The sequence below is a fragment of the Musa acuminata genome, chromosome BXJ2-6 (genome assembly GCF_036884655.1).
Source record: "Musa acuminata AAA Group cultivar baxijiao chromosome BXJ2-6, Cavendish_Baxijiao_AAA, whole genome shotgun sequence".
Classification (NCBI taxonomy): Eukaryota; Viridiplantae; Streptophyta; class Magnoliopsida; order Zingiberales; family Musaceae; genus Musa; species Musa acuminata.
The window spans coordinates 40,400,737-40,423,104 of NC_088343.1; the positions used below are offsets into that span (position 1 = coordinate 40,400,737).

Genomic DNA, 22,368 nt, shown 5'->3' on the forward strand with positions numbered 1-22,368 from the left:
AAGTAGTTGGGCCGAGTTGGGCTAGATCGAGTTCATGCGAATCAACTTTGATGTTTGCACTTCAATCATGATGATGATATTGATTAGAAAGAGAAAAAGATGCGTGGAATTATTTCCTTAATTTTTGGTAGATGATATTTTTCTTATATGTAAGAAAAAGGATCAAGCTGAGTTGACCAATCGAGTCTCTTGATTCATCGATTAGGCGTAATCAAATACAAACGAAACACGATCGACACACGCGAAATTGCAAGTCAAGTGGTGCATTTTTACTCACATGAAGTCACTGTCATAAACATGCCTCAACCTATGTTGTTGTAATGATGGTTTAAGAGTAAGTGTTTCATTTGGATAAGTCAAATTGTGTGTGTTGAATAACTGAGAGGACTTCGAGAGAATTGGAATCTAACTTTGGAATTATAAAAGATAGGATGTCGAGAGACAAGTGAGGAGGATGTGTCTGATAGAAGTTCTTTGATACTAAGGAACGGAACGATTTGAAAAATAATAAAAAATCTATTTCTTAGATAGAGTTAAGAATGTAAGCTTTTTATAATGAGTCAAGGTGATCAGAACTAATGTCGGGAGCGATTACATGAGTTATCCAAAAGGATTTCGATAAAAAAGATTTTCATGCGTCGAATCTCCTATCACTTGTATATCCATACCTTCAAATATAAAAATTTCTCACCTTATATTACTAACATAGTGAAATTTGATATAAAATTCTTCTCTGGGTAAAAGGAATATAGGAACATAGATCAATCAAACTAAATGTATATAGCTTATTTCAAGTAGTCAAGGACCCATTCAAGCTAAACCTGATCAAACATCTCTCTACTTGCAGCAGTGTATTCAAGTTTCCATTGGGATCAAACTATTTGACAGAGTCTCATTTTTTTCTATGATGAAAAATAAAGTGTACAGAAGTTTATTTTTAGATTTGACCTCTGATTCAGCTTTCTACAATTTTCATGATTTAACATCAATGATCAAACATCTTTCTTCTCCTCTGTAGATAGTGCTACTGCCCATTGTTAAAGTTATTGAGGATGATCTCATCATAAAGAACATTAATTGTTCATTTGTTGATTGGTAGGTCTGAAATCAGCCAAGTGAAAAAGAAATAGTTATAGTGGACATAATATTTGAAAAAGGTCTCTTATATAAGATAAGATAATAGATATCAGTCTCATATTTATATATTTAAGAGTCCACTCATTATTTATACATAATTTTAAATTTTAATGATTTCCAACCTTCCTTTATGTTCCTTTATTTCAAAGGTCATATAATATACTTTTTAACAGGTCAATATAATTTCTTTTTTATTTAAAAAAATAATAAGTTATAATACAAGCTTTATTACATCATTGGAGTTATGATTTGATCAAATGAAGATGAATCTCTCTAACATTCATTTTCAATCAATCAAAACATGTCCGAGACCTGAAAATTAAATTTAAAGACAAATAGCTAAATCTAAAGCTCAGATGTAGCTGGTCCTTCCAAATGGCTGTGGAGAAATGCTCCATGGAGTCCAAACCAACCTCAAAAAGCCAAGCTTCAACTTGGGATTGGATTGCACTGAGCTAAAATTTGTCCTGAAATGAAGTAATATTACAAGTAGACAGAAGGAAAATTTAGTCCTAATTCTGCCCGGATTCACATTAAGCTAATATTTCATTGATTTCTGAGATCTTCTAAGTCGGTGGGCATGTTTTCAATGTTTTTTTCGTTTTCATTTCAAAAGACAACTACTCAGCACCAACTTGTGCATCACTGATAAGAGAGAGAGAGAGAGAGAGAGAGAGAGAAAGAAACAAATAATTTACAGGCCCACAGAAAAGTTTAAAAGGACACCTTACCCACAGTCATATTGTGGGCACATATCTATAAATAAATAAATATCTATCTATATATATTGGTAATAATATTTTGGGAAGAAAAATATTTTTCACATATATTCATCTTATCAACATTTGCCAAAAAAATCTAGCTTAATCGTGATTAGTTAGTTATAGCTAATACTAGTAAGTTTGAGTTAAAGAAATGTAAATATCTATATTATAATATTAAATTTAAAAGATATTAATACTATTTTAATAGATAAATGATAGTATTAACTAAAGAAAACTAACCAACCACAATAGTGGCAATTTCTTTCCATTTTAGAATAATATATATATATATATATATATATATATATATTGTTAAACTCAACTTATTTAAAGTCATAAATATCAAAATATTTTATTTTGTATATGTATATGTATGTGATTTTATTTTTCTTAATTTCCTAAAGCAGAAAAGTAATTCCCCACTACATGACTTTGGTTGGTCAAACCCCACTAAACAGCATCAATTGCTGTGGTCCTCATACACACTTGTACTGAAAACAAACAGCACACTTGGCCACAAAGATACAGAACAATTGGGTGGTGGTTTAGAGAAAGCAAAAGATTGTAGAGCATATCATTAGCTATCAATCAAGCATATTTGCTAACACATTTCAACTACTACTACTTATCTCCTTTCCTACCTTCCACATGCCATTTCACAATATAACATATAATAAAGCATATTTGTTCATCACATCCATTAGAAGCTGAAACATATTAAAATTATCATGTGGATTTTAGAAGCCAAGTTGTTGGTTACAACCATCCTTTTTTATTCTTCATTTTGTTGTCCAATATTTATTATCTTGCATTTGAAGCACAAAAATCCAGAGTTTGTTCCCAAAATTTCTTTTGACTGTAAAGAATGGTGGGAGTACTTTAAAATGAAAGATGATTTTTTTTCTTAAGGATAAGTGACATAATTCAAATAGTATTAGTTAGTTTAATTGATAAAGACTTTGACAAATTATAGATGTTGGACTCCTTAAAAAAAGATGAAATATTTATTTAATAACAAAATATCTTGCAAGTTTCATGTTCTTGATTTTTTTAATTATTTTATTTTATCATTCCATCTCTATACTATAGACAGAGAAATATCATATTTTTATCATAATTTAAAAGAGAGAGAGAGAATATGGTTTGGGATTCCCTACAACTCCCATAAACTACAACATAAGAAAACAAAAGATGAGATATAAATCTATGACATCACAATCTTACATAAAGAGTGGGATTGATGCCAAGTGTTGGTGTCCATCCTTTATACACTAAGGTAATTGAAGTGACTTCATCTGGCCACGAGTGACGACACGATGTAAGTTACCACAGGCTGAACTGAGGCTGTTGTACACCAAGTCGGGACATGAGTCGTGTATGGTTGCAGATATTTTCATCCGATGTTGCCGTCCGACATAAGGTGGAACCATAATAGAGCAAGATGAACAGCAAACACAGGAAGCTGACAAGGAATGTCCTTCTCTCCGACTACTGCCAAAGAGAGAGAAGGACGAAGTCTTTTACAGTTCGATGATGACGAGCGACATCTATCTACTTTCTACTTTCACTGAAGAGAGACACAATGACAGACATCTCTCTCTCTCTCTCTCTCTAGGCAACATGAAAAATCCATCTTGGTATCTTTGAAGTTTAAATTTAACATAACATGCTGCCAACTAATAGGATAGATAATTTTTAGGAGTATTCGAATATATATATATATATATATAGATATTTCTCTGTCTTCCCACTGTCTTCCAACACTCGATCATGCAGCAAGAAAAAGATATGATGACAGCACTGTATTGTCAGATGGGGACATGTAAAACAACCTTCTCAATTGGTTGCTCTCTAAAATAAGACTGCTTTCCTTTAATTTGAAGCCTTCCCAAACTCTGCGACTTCTCCATGATCATCTCAGCTTCAGACCAAACTTGCAGAATCTGAGTCCACAATCCTCCGGTCTGAATTCTTCAGCTCAACCAGCTTCATCTGTTTAAGTAAATTCTCAGTAAATCTTGTGTTGTTTATTTAGGATTTGGAGTTTTATTGTTGATTATTTTGGTATCGAAGTCTTCTTCTTCCCCTCCCCCCCCCCCCTACACTACAGCCCTGCCACCATCTGCAACCTCTCCATGCTCTCATCTCACTTTTATCCCAAACTTGCAGCATTTGGAGTCCACGATCGTCTAGTCTGAGTTCTTCAGCTCAGCCAGCTTCATCTGTTCACAGGTGCAGTGAATTCTCTATGTTCTACTGATATATTTCCTTTTGGAGCTGCTAAATCATAGTTTGATCTTGAAAAACCTGCATGTTGTATCACACAGTGTGGCATATCTGTCCTTTTGAGTGGATGAATCGTGGTCAGATCTGGTTTGCTACTCTCTTGATTTGCATTCCTGAGCAGAATTTTGCCTTGTGTTGTTGAATTCAGATGGGAGCGTGCTTCAGCAAAAGCAAACACTCGGTGGCAACAAGAGAAATCAATGGCCACTCCTACCAGGAGCCAGCGCCGTCGCCGCCACAGTACCAGCCTCCTCCTCCTCCGCAGGCCCAACCGCAAGCGCAGCCACCACCGGCCTCCAAGGGCGTAGTCGCTCCCAACGCCATCCTCGGGAAGCCCTTCGCGGACGTGAGGTCCTTGTACAGCCTCGGGAAGGAGCTCGGCCGTGGCCAGTTCGGCGTCACCTACCTCTGCACCGAAACCGCCACGGGCGCCCAGTACGCGTGCAAGTCCGTCTCCAAGCGGAAGCTGGCCACCAAGAGCGACCGCGAGGACATCAAGAGGGAGATCCAGATCATGCAGCACCTCACCGGGCAGGCCAACATAGTGGAGTTCAAGGGGGCTTACGAGGACCGGAACTCGGTGAACCTGGTCATGGAGCTGTGCGCCGGCGGCGAGCTGTTCGATCGCATCATCGCCAAGGGGCACTACTCGGAGCGCGCGGCGGCGGCCATTTGCCGCGCCATAGTGAACGTGGTCAACATCTGCCACTTCATGGGGGTGATGCATCGAGATCTGAAGCCAGAGAACTTCCTGCTCGCCACCAACGAGGAGGACGCCATGCTCAAGGCCACCGACTTCGGCCTCTCGGTCTTCATCGAAGAAGGTCAGCCGCTTCCATGATCACAGGATCTGCTATGATTCTTTGCGCATTCATGTCGATCGATCTCTTGAAGCTCCCTAGTGGCATCGACCATCATCAACTGATCTCACTGCAGGCAAAGTGTACAAAGATATCGTGGGAAGCGCTTACTACATTGCTCCTGAGGTCCTAAAGCAACGTTATGGGAAGGAGATAGACATTTGGAGTGCAGGTGTTATCCTCTACATTCTTCTCAGTGGCGTGCCTCCATTTTGGGCTGGTAAGTATCAAGATGAGACCCTCTCAATCCTTCGGTCTTTGGTCTCTTCATGGTTGATGTCATGGTTTCTTCTGTTGCACGCTGCTCCCCCAGAAACCGAAAGAGGAATCTTTGATGCTATTTTGAAGGGAGAGATCGACTTTGAGAGTGCGCCATGGCCATCTATATCGAGCAGCGCCAAAGACCTGGTCATGAAGATGCTGAAACAGGACCCCAAGAAAAGAATCACTGCGGCTCAAGTTCTTCGTCCGTGTCTAGTTGAATTCTCCATCCATTTAATTCCTTTAGTCTTCTTCGCTGCTAATGGTAGGATTGGCTTTTCAGAGCACCCATGGATGGTAGAAGGTGGAGAGGCATCAGACAATCCTATAGACAGCGCAGTGCTCTCGAGGATGAAGCAGTTCAGGGCCATGAACAAGATGAAGAAGATGGCGCTCAAGGTTAGCGATCAGCACAAGATGGTATCGATCGCATCAGATTCCCTTGTGCTCACAGTGTCTCCCGTCCAGGTCATTGCTGAGAACCTTTCGGAAGAAGAGATCAAAGGGCTGAAGCAGATGTTCACCAACATGGACACGGACAAGAGTGGCACGATCACATACGATGAGCTGAAGACAGGATTGGCTCGCCTCGGCTCGAAGCTATCAGAGGCTGAGATAAAGCAGCTCATGGATGCTGTAAGATGCTAATCTCTCATGCTCTTTCCCGGCTTGACTTCACCGAAAGCTAACATAGATCGGGTCTCTGCTCAGGCCGACGTGGATGGGAATGGAAGCATCGATTACATCGAGTTCATCACCGCCACGATGCATCGGCACAAACTGGAGAGGGAGGAGCATCTGTATCGAGCGTTTCAGTACTTCGATAAGGACCGCAGCGGGTGAGTTCTACTTGGAGCTCGAGTGAATTTTCTCGAGCATTCGATTCGTCTAAACTCTTCTTTGCCAGGTTCATCACCAGAGAAGAACTGGAATCAGCCATGAAGCAACATGGAGTGGGTGATGCAGACACGATCAAGGAAATCATATCGGAAGTCGACGCAGATCATGTAGAAACAAACATTCACTCTTCTAGTTTGACCTGTGGATGGTCTCGCACAAGATTCATGTCTTCTTCTTCTGCTGATCTCCCCCTATTCATTGACTGCAGGATGGAAGGATCAACTACGAGGAGTTTTGCTCGATGATGAGGAGTGGGATGCAGCAGCCAGTGCAGCTGGTGTAGTAGCTTCTTCCGGTACGAATGAATCAAGTGGTGCAGAAATCAAGCTGTAGATGTATAGCTTGCAATCAATCATCCTGTTCTGTTCTTCACAATTGTTCTGTCAATATGGGCTTGGTTGGTCATCTGCTCGAACAACATAAGCCATGTTGGACCATGTTGTATTCAGAGCTCTTAAATAAGGCTTAATGAATCCACGAGCAGTAGCTCTTCAAAATCTACAAGTAGCTGAAGCCAAAGCTGGCTGAGTTTGATCTTATCAAAGTGGTTCAGAAAATTGTCCTAAGCTAACAACACATGATGATAATATCGATCTAATGACACAAGTGTGTGATTCAAATGTTACTTGGCCTACCCTTTTGACACCTAAGAACTGAGTGCTTGATAAACCTAATAGGGGTCTTTGTCTTCCTAAGTACCATCAATCACTAATGAGATGAGACTTCAGCTTCAGCTACTTGTAGATATGAGGAACAACATAAGCCATGTTGGACCATGTTGTATTCAGAGCTCTTAAATAAGGCTTAATGAATCCACGAGCAGTAGCTCTTCAAAATCTACAAGTAGCTGAAGCCAAAGCTGGCTGAGTTTGATCTTATCAAAGTGGTTCAGAAAATTGTTCTTCCTCCTGTGAAATGTTGTCATTTGAGTTTTCAATGGATTAAAACAGGTAAATATTATGCAACACAATTAACTAGACTATGCAACGGCCATGTTTCTTAAAGCAAACACAGCATGATAAAACATTGATCCTTAATTGTCCTAAGCTAACAACACATGATGATAATATCGATCTAATGACACAAGTGTGATTCAAATGTTACTTGGCCTACCCTTTTGACACCTAAGAACTGAGTGCTTGATAAACCTAATAGGGGTCTTTGTCTTCCTAAGTACCATCAATCACTAATGAGATGAGACTTCAGGTCAGTACACAAACCTAATTGGGGTTGGCTGCATGAATCTAATACCACCAAGCAAGGACAGACAAGAAATGGAGACAGAGATGGATGACCAACCGTAGCAGCTTTAACAGTTAGAATTGCCGAAAAAATCATCAAGTCATCGTCTTCAAAAGTAAGATTTCTGAAGCAATGAGTAACAGAATGGACGCAAACAAGATTGAATATAATTCAACACAACATCATACAAAAGATTGTTCAGTACAGTACCGGGCAACTCTGATGTTGTAAGACACTCACTACATCTGCTTCACTTCCAAAATTTGAAATTTGTTTGCGCACATCTAATCTACAATTGTTTGCATCTTATGTCGGCAACAAGATGCCGTATGTGAGGTCCATACCACTTTACTCGCTCCAGGTTGTGTATTGAGACATCCCAAAGTAAACCTGTACAGGGAGAAAACATAACCTCACATTTTTTTACTGAGAAAATATGGTTTAAGAACCGGAGAACTGCATGTCCACAATTCTCATCTTATATGTTTATTTACCTTCAGAACAGGCGATGTTGCTTATGGATTTTACGACATATTCCAACCATGAGGACTCTTCCGAGTCATTGACATTTCCATGCACATGAAGGATGCCACCTTCAGCCCTGAACATATGATTTGGTTGTAAAAGATAGAAATATTGCAATATTGACTAAATTTTAGGCTCAAATAACAAAATTTAGGCCAGAGATAATGCCAATTACTAATTGTTGTTTGTGAAAAATATAATACAACTTTTCTACTTCCATACTAATCATAAGCATTATGCACAAGTTGCTAAACTATAGAAAATTAATGATAACTCTAAAAAGAATTGTCATGTACATGATGCTCCTTGTATAATCTTTGAATAGCCACGAGGATAAACAGTACAAAGCAACATTATAAGAAATGCACAATATCAAAATCAAGCCAATTACATTATTGGAACAGCTCAACTACCTTAAAGCCCTTACAGCAACATTCCAGCTGCACTCACTTGAAGGTAGGAGACCAAGGCAGACACGATTAGCAACCCCCTGACAACCAAATTGAATGGATCACCACTTATTAGTTGCTAACTAGAACACAGATGCGTTTACTTATTCAATGAATGCTAGGCCAAAGGAGAAGTGGTAAAGAGCAGATCTTTTATCCCATAAAAAACCAATTTTATCATATAGACAATGGTGGAATGCAAAAAAATGCAACCTAGAACAATGTACCTGCAAAAAATTTACCCACCAAAAATTGCATTTATTTGGAAAGAAACAAGTTTCATCATTGATATGGTTTTCATGAGTTCAGAATATAAAAAATCTGACAAAATGATCAATGAACAAATTGGAGCCAGGCAATCAGAAAAGATGAGTTCTTACAATAACAAACTCTTCAGGATGCCAAGCTAGAAAAAGACAAGTCAGTGAGGTTAATATATAACACAAAGCTGCATGACCCAAACTCCAGCCATACAATTCCGCAAAGGATTTTGTTGAAACTATCCACAGTTACCTCTGCAAATTAAGGCTTGCAACTGATTGCATACATTTCCACTTCTATAATGTAGTGAAGAATATGATTTTCAATGTCCTGCAGTAACTCCAGCCGATAGATCAGTTGCGAGTTATATGAGAGCCTTCGGAGTGGTGAATGACAAGAATACATTGTCTATTCTTAATGCTTTTATTAAATGAACATTTCTTTGTCCTACTTCATTCTCCAAGTTCAGTTTTCTACCCAGAATTCCAAAGGTCAGTAGAAACTTTGAAAAGCCTTGCTGCCTGTTCAATCAAAAAAATTTTACTTTTACATTTAATAAAGGTTTTGAATACCAAATGTACCAATACATGCCAACTATTATTTACCAGTCCAACTAGTATCAAAATGGAAACACATAACTAACATAGGTGCACATATGATTCCATTTTTCAAACTTTATTGAATGGTATAATCAAAGTGGATATACCGATATCATATTGGTCTGATTGGTTACTGAAACTAGTATCAGACAGGTGTTAAATCCTTGCATTGGATATCCCTAGTTATAGAACTTTTATTTCTTGTTCCAGAGTCCTAAAAAAGGAGGATATCAAACTATCAACACTTAATAAGGTTCGGATTGTTGCGGTGTAAAGATACATGCATCTTTTTTTTTCCTATTGAAAAATACTTTTTTTCTCTGAAACAAATGACCTTATCTCTCCTTTATTTTTCTTTCAATATTATTCTCTCCTCTCCGTACAGTGCAAAAGAAACAAATTGGCAATAGTCTACCTATGCCATAGAACTGTCCCCCTAACTAATTGAACCTCAGACCATTTAGCATAGCATCTGAATACCCAAGCCTTGGTACTCAAAACCATTGTGATGAACTGAGCAAGCCATCAGACGGAGCTAAATCTCATCTATCTAGTTTTCAACCATCTAAATATCTGAAGAATCATCATCTTAAACATGCCAAGTTTGCAATTTCCTTCGTCTAAATCAGCATACCACATAACAAAAGCCTTTCGTTGTTTGGAAATGGCTATGCTGAATGGTGACGCTTTCCCATTATTTAATCATCATAGAGACACGACAATATTGATAGGCATACAACTCCTTAAATTGACTGTGGTTATTCCCTTGTCAACTGTTAAAGCACCAGTCATATGACTCAACATGCCTCATCTCAGCTATTCTATAGTTTCTGTTCCAATCCATATTGCTCGCTAGTACTCTAAAATGAAAACTTTTAGAACCAAAAGATACAGAATCTATGCTTATTAACAAATAAATTCAGCTAGGAATTTAAAACAATAAAAAGATTAAGAAGCAACAGGTACAAAGTACAAACAGCTTGTTGACTCCATCGAATGTTTTTCACTCGATACTAATCCCTGAATGCCACAAATTGCTAATGGATGATAGCATTGCAACAATATAAAAACATTTTGATCACCAAAATAAAATGTGACCATTTTCAGAAGTTTTGAAGTCAATACAACAGAACTGAGATGAAAGTGATGGTACTTCCATCTTATTAGTGAGAGGTAAATAAAATTTTATCAGGTGATGGGACAATATGCAATGTAAAACTACATGCCATCTCAAAAACAAAAGATATTAACTTCCATAAAACCAATATTAACAGACACATCATCATTAGGGAATCATCTTTGAAATATTTAAAGTGAAAAAAGTGCAATCAATGACATACTCTAGGAGCTATAATGCGATTATCTCCCTCAAGTATGATGCATCGGTCGGCCACAGAATTGATATGAACATTTTGCTGAAGAGCCTCTATGGCATGAGGATTCCACTCGCATGCATAAGCCAGCTTTGCCCTAGCTCTGCGCATAACTTTATGTTCAATACAAAATCATCATAAAAGTATAAAACTCTTTAAAGATTCTAGTAAATGAATATAATCTAACCAAAGGAACTGGCCATACTTAACAAGAAATGGAAGAACAAAATATCCAATTCCAGCAAACAAATCCACAATAATTTCATCTGCACAATCCAATTGAGCAATGCGACGCTTTTCAGAGAGGTTCCCTGAAGAAAACATGCATTTTGTTGCATCAAAGGAGTAGATGATTCCATTTTCGTGATGTGTCACCCAGCCATTCTCTCCCAGAAGAATTTCTAATGTGCTGTCCCTTGTCCCAGTCGGCAAAATTCGACCCTGATACAACATCAACATAATTGCATAAAAAGGCATACCATCCAAAAATACCAGTATAGAACACAAATAAGCATCACATTGTATAAAAAGGGAGCATCCAGTCTTCCACTTTTTCTTTTTTTCTTTTTTTTTTTGTGTGCATTACCTTCATGCATCCAGAACATGAAAATGGTATGCATGGTGCAACAGAATCAAACCACAAAAAAATTAAGTTGTTGAGCAATAAAGATCAAGTGCAAAACTCAAGAGTTTTCCGAGTATGAGGCTCTTTATACGTCCACAAATGTGTGATGCAGAAAGGTAAAATATTTGCGCAGCTTTGGCACAGCGAAAATCATCAAGGAAAATGCCAGATTCAATCATCACGGAAAATGCAAAATTCAATCATCACGGAAAATGTGAAATTCTTGTGCTGGACCTCATGAACATCCATTCTTTCTTTGGCTGTCTTTATAATTTGTTTCCCAAGGAACAATCAGGAAATGTTAACCATGAAAACTTATGGCACATGTGAGAACCATAAAGTTTTAACATTTAAATATACCAAACAGGAATCATAATTTCTAGCCATGAAATCAATTCTATTACTAACCTCATACTGCATGAGTTACAAACAAGCATGATAAGTTCATAGCATGTTTCATAATCATATAAGCTTGCATTAAAAAATAATCCGTGGAGAAAATAAGGAAGAAAAATAATGTGACAAATGACACTAGAAAATTGGAAAAATTAAAGCAACTTGATAGTAACTTACTTGACGTGCTAACCGCTGGGCACCAAGAGATTTAGCAACAATAGGCCAAAGTTCTTCTCCAACAGAATCCCATCTAGGATCCATAAAAGCAGTTTTTGGAAGAACAATAATGTCCCCTAGATGCTCCCACCTAAGTGGCACATATCATTTTGTCAAGATGTAATATAATGTTCGAAGCCTTAGTACATTGTAATGATGATTACCTTAAACTCATACCTCGAAAACAAAAACCAAAAAAAGACCAAACTTTCATTGTGATAACGACTTAAATATGTAGGAATTTTCTGTTTACTAAAGAAATAATAAAGAGAAACATGAAGCCAATGAATCAAACCTTGCAGGTATCTGCTCCAACAGTTGTAAAGGCATCCCTTTTTCAGTTAACAAAGAGCACACAGATTCTCTCAGTGTCTTTTGTGGAGATTTGTGAAACTTCTTGCTGCAGGCTACATTGTCTATTAGTAAAGAACCTCCACATGATAACAAGATGCTCAATGCTGTTGACAGAGAGACCTCATTTACAGAAAGGTCCTTCAGATATGCATGGAAGTTATCAGAATAGTCATTAGTGTCAGTTAGTTGAGTCAGTTGCTTTTCCTGTACTAAACCATAAAATTCCCGAGTGATTGGTAAACAAATATAGAAGCCATCTGGACTTGGTTGAACATTTCTTGAGAGATCCAGATATCCAAACTTCTTGATTACATCCTTGGCAAATTTAGCACAATTTTTCTTGATTTGTAGAACATACTCTTTAGCATCATGCCCATTTCCATTACAAGACCTATCAACCAATTTGTTTGGTTCAGAATCACAAGAGGCCCCACGTGGATAATTGTTGCAGAGTGAACTCCCGAGCATGTTTGTCTTGTTATATTGTATAACCGACTGATATTCAGTTTCAGGACAGAGGTAACCAGTAGATTCTAACAATTGTAAGTTTATTTTCATTGGCTGGTTAAACTTGGTCCCAAATGCATAGCATGATGCTCCACCACCAATAATAACAAGTTCATCATCGACTACACAGGAGGAGCTTCGAACCCAAAGTTCTCTACCAAAAGAGTCAATGGTCACATGCACCCAAACATGACAAGTCAGGTTCAGCAAACTCAACTCTTGATAGTGTTGCCTCACAGGACAGCCGCCTATAATGCCAAGATAAGTTTTGTACACAAACATTGAATGTGAAAATCTAGGAAAAGGAGCTCTTCCTGTTGTCTTTTCCCTTTTCCACTGTAAAGTTTTGACATCAAAACTGTAGAGATCACCTAGTGCCTTCTCACCATCATAACCCCCAAACATGAACAACTGAGAGCCAATTGCAACCATAGAATGTGAATGACGAGCACAAGGCCATTCTCCAGAGATGTTAACCTCACTCCACTTCATGGTTTGAGTGTCTAGAACATTCATGCAGGAGTAGATCACTTCATTATTAAGTCCACCAAAGACATATATTTTTGAGTCCATAGTCACAGCTGCATGGCGGTGCCTGCAATGGAAATATAAGTAAAAAAAGATGATGGATTTACCTCTTCAAAATTGATAAGGAATATGGTTAAGTGGAAACCTTGTATAGCAATAGGTACTCATATGATGGCAAACAAACTCCAAAGTCCAAATATATCAATTAAAGTTATCTTTGCTATATTTAAAAGCTATAGAAAACAGTTGTACAGTTCAAACAAATGCTAGCATAGATCAGCTACCATAAAGCATGGAGATGGATATGCAAATGAATATGGGTTATCAAGAGGATAGAGTAAATCCTAAAAAAATATATATTATATGGCAAAAATATGACAAAATAATATAATTTTTAATACAATATATATGACAATGTTTGACTTGTACTTAAAAGCATTAGTAAACATATTTTGCACATAACAACAATTGACTAGCATCCCTGATTTGTTTACAACAGAAAGGAATTACTTTTAGTTAAAGAATGTACATAATATACCATAAACTTCTGATACATCAAGATCAGTATTCTGATTTCAATTATTGCAGTTTAATTCTTAATAAAAAAATAAAAATTGACATATTCAATCACACATCCATCTCAACTAAAATCAACAACTAATAGTTAAGAAAAAAAATTCTCTAGAACTTCCACAAACTATCTTATGAACATCCTAAAAGTATAGGATATTTTTATAGTAATTCAAAAGATTTGATATTTCAACACATTATAATAACTTAATAAGTATCCTATAAGTGTTGTATACGGCATGCACAAAATAAGAATATGGCAAGCAATTTGAAACCCACGTGTCAGAAATTACCTAAAGTTTTGAAGAGGAATATTCTAATCAAGAAGTACATATGGAATACAACACTTTCTCACTTTATCATGAGATAACATTCCATATGTAATATAATGATGGTTCTCAAGCATAGAAACTATTCACCAACTTAAATAAAATACTAGTCTTAAAAATGATAAAGCTACATTTTTAAAGTCAACTTTTCTGGCAGAACAGATAATAAAAACAAGAATGTTACATGTTGAAGAAAAATTAAACAGTAAAACTCTATTAGTCACAATTGAGTGAGGTTTCACTAAAAGCTAACCATAAACTGTTATATCTGTTAAGTCATTCTCCCCAAAAAAAGCTTGTGAAAAATAATAACAAAGTAACTTAAGCATCACTAAGGGAGGTTACCTTGGATTAAAGACTTGGCCACTACAATCTAGTAAAGACCATCGATTTTCAGTAGTTTCAAGAACCCACACATCATTAAGAATCTCCAAGGGACCAGCCCTTCCTCCGATAACAAAAATACTGCTCCCCACAAGTGAAGACGTATGACCCATACGTGGAGGTGGTGAACTTGCAACTTCAATTTTTCTCAACAGTCCAGATTGAGGATCCAGCAAAAGTGAATAATTACTTCGTGCATGACGTCCCAAACCTCCGAAACCACCAAAGACAATTACCTGTTCCTTTCCATTGATATTTAAAGCACAAGCTGACTGACCCCATAGGGAGAGCTTTTCAATTGGTTCACCAACAATCTTTAACATGACAACTGAAAGAGAGCTCCTGGAAGTTCCTGATATCTCTGTTGACAAATTGTAACTTAATCTATAGCAGAAACAGTGGTGTGCTTTAAATCATCTGAAAGTGGCATAAAGTTTACATTAAAAGTTGAGTTCCATATCTCCAGAATCATCAATCAGAAAATGTAACTTTTGATGAAAAAACAATGACGATTCAATATAGCAAGTTTCTTGTGAACTAAATTCTTTGGACCATTATCCAGAGAGTGAAATTGTGTTGAAGCACAAGATCTAAATCTCGAAACTAAGCCCATATTAGTCATTGACTGAACCGTAGTAGAGCACCAATGTACCAACGTGTGGTACACCACCATACCAGTTGGCATGGACCAATCAGAAAGAGAGAGAAAAGAGCAGAGGTGGAGGAGAGGGAGAAGTAGGGGGGAGGAGGAGGAAGAAAACACAGAGGAGAAACGGAGGATGAAGTGAAAGTGAGGTGGAGTTGGAAGAGGAGGAAATGTACCAGAAGCAACCATAGATGAGATGGACAGGGAGGCGGCAAAGCGATGCAGCACGGCCACAATAACAACACAATGGCAGGGAGGCGCTGGAGCAATAGAAAGAAAGGGAGGAAAGAGCAACAAGAGAGAATGTGATATAAAGAGGAGCAAGGGAGGCAAAAAGAATACAACTATCAGTTGTAAAAAATTAAAAAAAATATATGGGTGTCGAGCAGCAGGAACCCCGGTTTTATTCATTAAAACCAGAAGGTATGCTCAGTTTGTAGAATTACCGGACGGCAAACCATGTTCCAGATCAGACTGGATAAAATTGCCCAATCTACATCCCGTTATCTGGTTAAAGTAGTAAATGCCAGTTGATATGGACCAATCCAACCAGTTTTTAATACTTCGGTTATGCAAAAGGTCTACTCCAGACTCAATTCTTCACATGTTAAGTCCTATGTCCATGACCAGCACATTTGTCTTGGGTTGCACATATCCACAGTATCCCATAGTCATAGTTGGAGAAGACTCTCGAGATATACTCATGCCCCACAACTTCGATATAATACTACTCAAAACCCTAGAACTCGATAAGGATTGTTCCATTTTTGAAAAGTTGAAGACATAAAACTAGCAGCTAGTGGAAGATATTGAACCTGGCAATAGGAACGTAAAAATGGACTAGCCAAACAAAGAAAAAAAAGTAAAAAAAAATGTAGAAGAGCATATTTTACACTTATATGTATTATGTAGTACATCATGTAAACTACAATTACATATAACAAAGTAATATGATATCAAAGATTTATATCTTGATGCAATACTGCTTTCGGTAATTACTAGACCAGTATGGTACCAATATATTGAGCAGCATAGACCTTTACCACCCGGTATCATCAAAAAATAATAATAAAAGGTAATTCGACAGGTTGATAAATATTGATTGCTACACATTGTATCGACCAATTTGAAAGCATATGTAACAGTAATACAATCCGGAAAGCCAACATAAAAATCAACCTGAACAATTTTGTTCAGTTCCATTTGCTCTCCTGTGGTTCAGTTCAGTCTCAATTCTGAAAATGGAACAGACTCATGGATATTCCCTTAACACCAAACTGAACCAGCCCACATAAAATGCTAGTTCCCAACACTAGCACCTGATATGGTGGTATATGTACTCAATTGTGTGAAAAGGGCATCAATGTTTAAGCATAAACCTCATCTCTTTCTAAATCCAAATCAAACCACCCATGAAAATTAACAAATAAGGAATATCAGAATTTGCATCAACGTTTAAGAATAACTCGCATCTTTCTAAATCCAAATCAAACCACAAATGAAATTAAAACAAATAAGGAATATCAGAATTTCTACTTGAATCCATACTTCATCTGTTTATTCCTCATTCCTCAATGATTTGAATCATATCCAATATTCTATATCTGGTGAAAATACTCTTCAAATATAATCAAATCTTAATCAAAGGTAAACTTTCTTACTTGCCATGATCCTTGAATGAAGATTGGTTCCCCTCTTGTCAGTTATTTTTTACTATACACAAACTCAAATCTCCATGAAGATTCCTCACCTCCTATAATTTTTTTTCTAATAAACAACACAATACATGTCCCAACCTTTAATTTCCATATGCCAACCTAAAAATTTCAAAGAAATTCCTTACTAACAAGCATTATAAAATAACCAAAAAAAAGAAAATTAGAGAACTTAAATAATAAAGTCTAAAACAAATTCAGCTCTAGCAAATGGGTCTGATCATAAGTGCAAAATAATCATAAGGACTTCTTCAGTTATACCTAGTCTACACAAGAAAGTGCTGGACCATTATACTTTAAGCAAAGTCTAAAGCAAATTCGGCTCTAGCTAACGGTCCATCATAAATTCATAAGAATCATAAGAACTTCTTTGGTTACCTAGTCTACACAAGAAAGTTCCTAGACATCTAGTGTTAGACCTTTGACCTTTAAGTATGGGTGCCTATTGAAGCTAAACATATAATTCAAACAAATACGCAAATATGCAAGTAGAGCATGGTTGCCTTTGAGCTTGCATATACCTCCTGCTTGTCTGCAGAATTGCTAGCCAAATGGCACATTGATCAATAATTGCTATTAGTGGAAAGGAAAGAAGGAAATGTAAATAATTCTTCAGATATCTGGTCGCAACTAAACTACCCGCATCTAATCTCATCTAAAGCCAAATATCTCAGTACTTAAAGTTCAGCATTTGAAACTAAAAGGTGATTTGATTGCTTGTTATTGGTCAGCTTCTAGCTGGCAAAGACCTTTTCTTGATCTGGCATTATAGATCTCAAACCTTTCCCAACAATTGTATTCCTCCTCCCAGTCTCTAAGTACATCTATTTATTCTAGCTGCCTACTTTTGATCCTATACTGAGCAGTTTACCACAGTGGTTCTAGCAAATATTAATTTCCACTAGCAACAAACCAAAAGAGAAGCTCCAAAATACAATGATAGCAACTGGTATAATTATATATTTATATTAATCCCAAACTGTCCATGCTTTGAACAGCTCTCCTCCCATACAAAATAGTAAACTTCTCCAAAGTCAATTTGTTGATCACTAACTCACCAAGTAACTAAGATCCCAGTTCATTTCAATGAAACTCCCAAAATATTGTAGATCCAAGTGCCAACGCTGGAATAATAACACAGGTTATCAGAGCATGGCTATTGCAACCAAAATTTCAAAGATTTTAAATCATGGAAATGAACTGTAAGTGCCTCGTCTACAAAAATCTGTTAGCTCCTTTTTCTTTGTAAAAAGATAAAAGATAATAGGAACAGTTTTTGGAAAATAGAAAAAAATGTAATAGAAAATGGGAACAAGTATGCATCTGTTAGTTTACCTAAATTATAATCGGTGCCAGTAGCCATTTCAGAGTATCCAGTTTCCACTTCATGATAATGGACTGATTCTTCTAACAATTCCTTAGGAGTAGCATCAATGCCTTTCTGTTCCAAATGCCCAGCAGACTTGAATCTGCTTCCCCCTCCAATATCCTCACCAGGTGTTACAGCTTTATTCCTATTTAGTGTTGTAGTAGCCCGAGAGACATTTGTCTTGGCTTCAATATCTAATGAATTCCCTTTGCCAACCATCTGATTGCAATCCTCTGGGCTACAATCGATAATTTCCTTTGATGATCCTGAGAGGCCCTGCACATTAAATTAAAGCCCATTTTGGTAAAAAAGGATGCATAAGTGAACCCCCATACAAGAAGGACCAGAAGTTATAGAAAAATAAGATTACTCCCAACTTATTGTATCTGTTTTTCTTATTTTCCCTCTCAACAATATATTTAATAGCCAAATTCCAGGGTATAATAGGGAAAACAGTTATTCTAGTATATCACAGGAAAAACAGGTAACAATGACAAAAATTGTTGCAGTGTGCAATAATTGGTCATCTAAACCATGTGTGGATTCTCTGATATCTAATAAACACCAATCATTACAGCTTATAGTAGGCATCTCTGTAACATACAATTCAACTGGTCTTTAAAAAAAATACTGAATCTTACTGTTATCTGAAGTCAGGAAAATCTAGAGAGCATATAGTTAACTGATCGTTGAAAGAACCACACAGAGAATGAGATAGTACCAAATGTGCCTCCATGTGTAGATTTGATTTTAAACCAACTTGCTAAAATAATACCGCAAATGAAGGGAATAAATCTAATTTTTTAAAGAAAAATGCAACGTAGTCTCACCTTGCATTGCAAAACGTGGAGAAAGCTTTCTGTTCTTTTTCTATTTACTTCCATCTTATCATTAGCAATAGTAACAAGGTAATGAACATACTGTGCTGTCACCAGAATATGATCCATTTGTCCCAGTGGCACCTCCAAACGAATAGAACATCTTATAGCAACCATAATACGCTTTTGAGTGTTTGTTATGCCTGTATAAAATGACAACAGCTGGCATTAAAATTCAAAATAATTTATTACAAATGGTACAGGAAGACAAGGTTCAAGACAAAAGACAAAAGACAACCAAAACATAAGCATTTAGAGGTTCTCCAAATTATTTAAGAATATAGTGCATGAAGAAAGTGATGTATAATTGAAGGAGTCAACAAGGACGTGCAAGGAGTTACAACCCTCAAATAGTCAGGCTTTATATTCAAACATAGACGAAATGGTTTCCCATAAATTAGAGAGGTATGATACAAGAAAGACGAGGTATTGTTAAAATAAAACGGCTTTAAAATATTTTGTAAAATATGAAGATAACTCTGTAAAGAAGCTTAATGAGGAGACAAGAATATGTTTACATGTTACAAGAAAAATGTTTTAAGAAAACACAAATTAGTACATATAACCTAACTAGTTGGTTCGATTTGGGTTTGACCAAGGTTCATTGTGCGACCCAAAACGATATGGTACAAGCGGCACATACCGTGTCCAATAGGTGACCAGCATGCAGACTGTCCTGTACCGAGCGATTATATATTATGGACCCTGTATCGATCGATACAGGATCTATACCTAGCAGAACAATCAAAACTCGATCGTTACCGACCTGTACCAGTCGATAATGATCCAATTTTAATCAATATCGATCAAGAGATGAGATTTACCGGTATAATTGACCGTTGGAACTAGTTCAAAGGGTTTTCAAACCCTTTTCTCCCCCCTCTTTTAACATTTTTTATACATGTCACCCAAGATTCAAATCATGGAGCTCGACGAGATATTAGTCAGATTTATACACAGAAACAGAAGGGGAAGGGAAAGATAGTCGATGATTTTAAACATATGCAACAAAGCTTATACGACGTTGACACAGGACCGGGCTCACTGTATTCCCAACCATCGTATCATGAAAGACCTTATGACCAACAACAGCATGATGATAGTTAGTCATTCCTTTCCAAGCAATAGCACGGTGATTGACCTTATGATACGGAGCAACAGATCATTGACAAAAATACATGTCCCAACGTTCTCCAACCTTCACACCAATATATGTCACAATTATACTTGTCTCAGGAGTAGCATCGGACACGTGTCGTTCATGATGATCAGACTACAACCATCATCACATTGATACACTAATGACATACGATGTATTAATAAACTACATCGTGGGATCAATTTCAAGATTGGATCTAACAAAAATAATATATTGATATACTAATACATAGAATAGAGAACCCTAATCCACCGCCTCCTTATTCTTTTTGATGATAGAATCATGTATATCCATCAATCGATCCTTTTATTATTTAATTCATTTGAATATTAAAATTTAACTAGTAATCTAATAATTCAAGTCATATTTTTGTGGATAATTCAATATCAATGGATGGACGATTCAAAACATGCCACAACACTGCTCAAAGCTCGAAAAAGATATCTGTCGCTATTCCTTCATAATTTAGAATATTTTTGATGAATTATATTAAACTTACATTTAGTTCAAAATTAAAAACCCTAATATATTTTTTTTATTTTTCAGATATTTTTATTGGTGTTTTTGGGCCTTTTTTTGCGCCATCAGCACACCTCGCCATGCTGACACTCAGCACACCGGTACGGGGTAGCACTTGCTGTGCCGCCGACCAGTTGGCACGCTTGCTCGGATCAGTAAATCAAACCCTAGGTTCAACTAATCGTTACCAATAGCTACAGAAAAAAGACATCTTAGTTTAAAGTTGGCATTTCATATCTTAAGCAAAATTGATACCTACAAGTCCAACCTAAAGCATACTTTCAAACTCTTGAGTTGTTAAATCAACAAGAAACAAGTTAAGTAGAATTTATCCTTCTTTTAATATTAATATATCCGACCTGAAATTTTCTAAATCATGAAGGTCAAGACCTATGTTTTTCTTCACTTTATATATCCTAATGAATAGCTCCTCAACCTGCTTCAAATGACTCAAAGACATTCTTTCAATTCAAACCAGAAATCAACACTAGATCTTTTTGTTTAATCTAATCAGGAACAGTTCTTTCATAAAGAAAAAAAGATCATTCACTTACCCGACTCTCTAAACCCACAAGAAATCGCGGTGGAAACGAGCACCTGCGCCGCAGCGACATCCCGGCACTCGACCGCGATGATTAGAGGCTCAAAACGGAACACCAGATCCCCCTCTACGGACTTCTCAGGGCCGCCGAAGAGAAGGTCGACGACGGCGGCCGGGTCGGCAGGGTCGTGGCTGACGAAGAGCCAACTGCCGCCGGCGGCCTTCTTCTTAGACGCAGTCTTATTTCCGTCGCCTTCAACGGCTCCGGCGTTGGGGGCCGGGCGACGGCCGTGGGCGAGGATGGAGATGCGGCCGGAGCAAGAGCTTGTAGTGAAGTATGAGTGGTGGCGGTTGAGGGCGTCGAGGACGGGGACGATGGGCGCGTCCACCGCCCCCTTCGGCGATTTGTCCGGCGCCTGCGCCGCTAGCGTCGCCATGACCGCCGCCTTCCGCTTCTCGAACTCCATCCTTGTTATTGTCCTTGTTGGGTCTACTGATGCCTCTTTTAAGGCCTTTAAATCGGGTCGGGCGGTGTTTACATCGACTCATGTCCAACCCGAACCCATTATTCAAAATATCGGATTCGGACTTGTTAGATGTTGAATATGGATCTATTGCAGGCTTCGGATCCAGCATTGACCTGCGGTATGGGTTTCACGCGGTGAGACTGCACCGCTTAAGATTTATCCTATAATTAAATTTGATCATAAAATATAAGTTGATGGTTGAAATTAATTTTTCACAGGATCAATCCAAAGAAGCTTTATCAATGTCGATAATATCAATATAAAAAGCTTTAGTATACAAGAGAGTATATTTTTTAGTTATAATAAGGCTTACCCTAGTGCTATAATAATATTATTAATTTTAACAATAAAAGAATATACATGTGTACCTTTTAATTTTATATTTAGATAATCTGCATAAAAAAAGATTTCCATTTGAGAGAAAGGAGAGGGAGGCCCTTATCTTTTC

General features: G+C 37.2%; 2 protein-coding genes across 7 annotated transcripts; one reads left to right on the top strand and one right to left on the bottom strand.

The window, feature by feature from the left end:
* The first annotated feature begins 3,722 nt into the window (after positions 1 to 3,722).
* LOC103989406 (calcium-dependent protein kinase 19) lies at positions 3,723 to 6,712 on the top strand. 4 transcript variants are annotated; one of them, XM_065114321.1, is made up of 10 exons: positions 3,734 to 3,901; positions 4,071 to 4,133; positions 4,336 to 5,011; positions 5,124 to 5,267; positions 5,361 to 5,513; positions 5,592 to 5,707; positions 5,777 to 5,944; positions 6,020 to 6,147; positions 6,216 to 6,315; positions 6,417 to 6,712. In XM_065114321.1, exons 3-10 carry the CDS (start codon positions 4,336 to 4,338, stop codon positions 6,489 to 6,491), a joined length of 1,560 nt encoding a protein of 519 aa, XP_064970393.1. In that variant the 5' UTR covers positions 3,734 to 3,901; positions 4,071 to 4,133; the 3' UTR covers positions 6,492 to 6,712. The 4 variants fall into 4 exon arrangements, with proteins under 4 accessions (XP_064970390.1, XP_064970392.1, XP_064970391.1 ...); XM_065114318.1 differs by having other exon boundaries at positions 3,723 to 3,901; positions 5,124 to 5,513; XM_065114320.1 differs by having other exon boundaries at positions 3,724 to 3,901; positions 5,361 to 5,707.
* An 883-nt stretch (positions 6,713 to 7,595) lies between these two features.
* On the bottom strand, positions 7,596 to 21,862 carry LOC103989848 (tRNA wybutosine-synthesizing protein 2/3/4). 3 transcript variants are annotated; one of them, XM_065114316.1, is made up of 11 exons: positions 21,407 to 21,862; positions 19,127 to 19,317; positions 18,263 to 18,572; positions 14,528 to 14,927; positions 12,190 to 13,350; positions 11,856 to 11,985; positions 10,863 to 11,098; positions 10,625 to 10,760; positions 8,389 to 8,465; positions 7,945 to 8,051; positions 7,596 to 7,840 (listed from the first exon to the last, which is right to left on the bottom strand). In XM_065114316.1, exons 1-11 carry the CDS (start codon positions 21,858 to 21,860, stop codon positions 7,740 to 7,742), a joined length of 3,303 nt encoding a protein of 1,100 aa, XP_064970388.1. In that variant the 5' UTR covers positions 21,861 to 21,862; the 3' UTR covers positions 7,596 to 7,739. The 3 variants fall into 3 exon arrangements, 2 of the variants coding, with proteins under 2 accessions (XP_064970388.1, XP_064970389.1); XR_010488079.1 differs by lacking the exon at positions 7,596 to 7,840 and adding an exon at positions 8,938 to 9,206 and having other exon boundaries at positions 8,006 to 8,051; XM_065114317.1 differs by lacking the exons at positions 7,596 to 7,840; positions 7,945 to 8,051; positions 8,389 to 8,465 and having other exon boundaries at positions 10,626 to 10,760; positions 10,868 to 11,098.
* Positions 21,863 to 22,368: the final 506 nt, after the last annotated feature.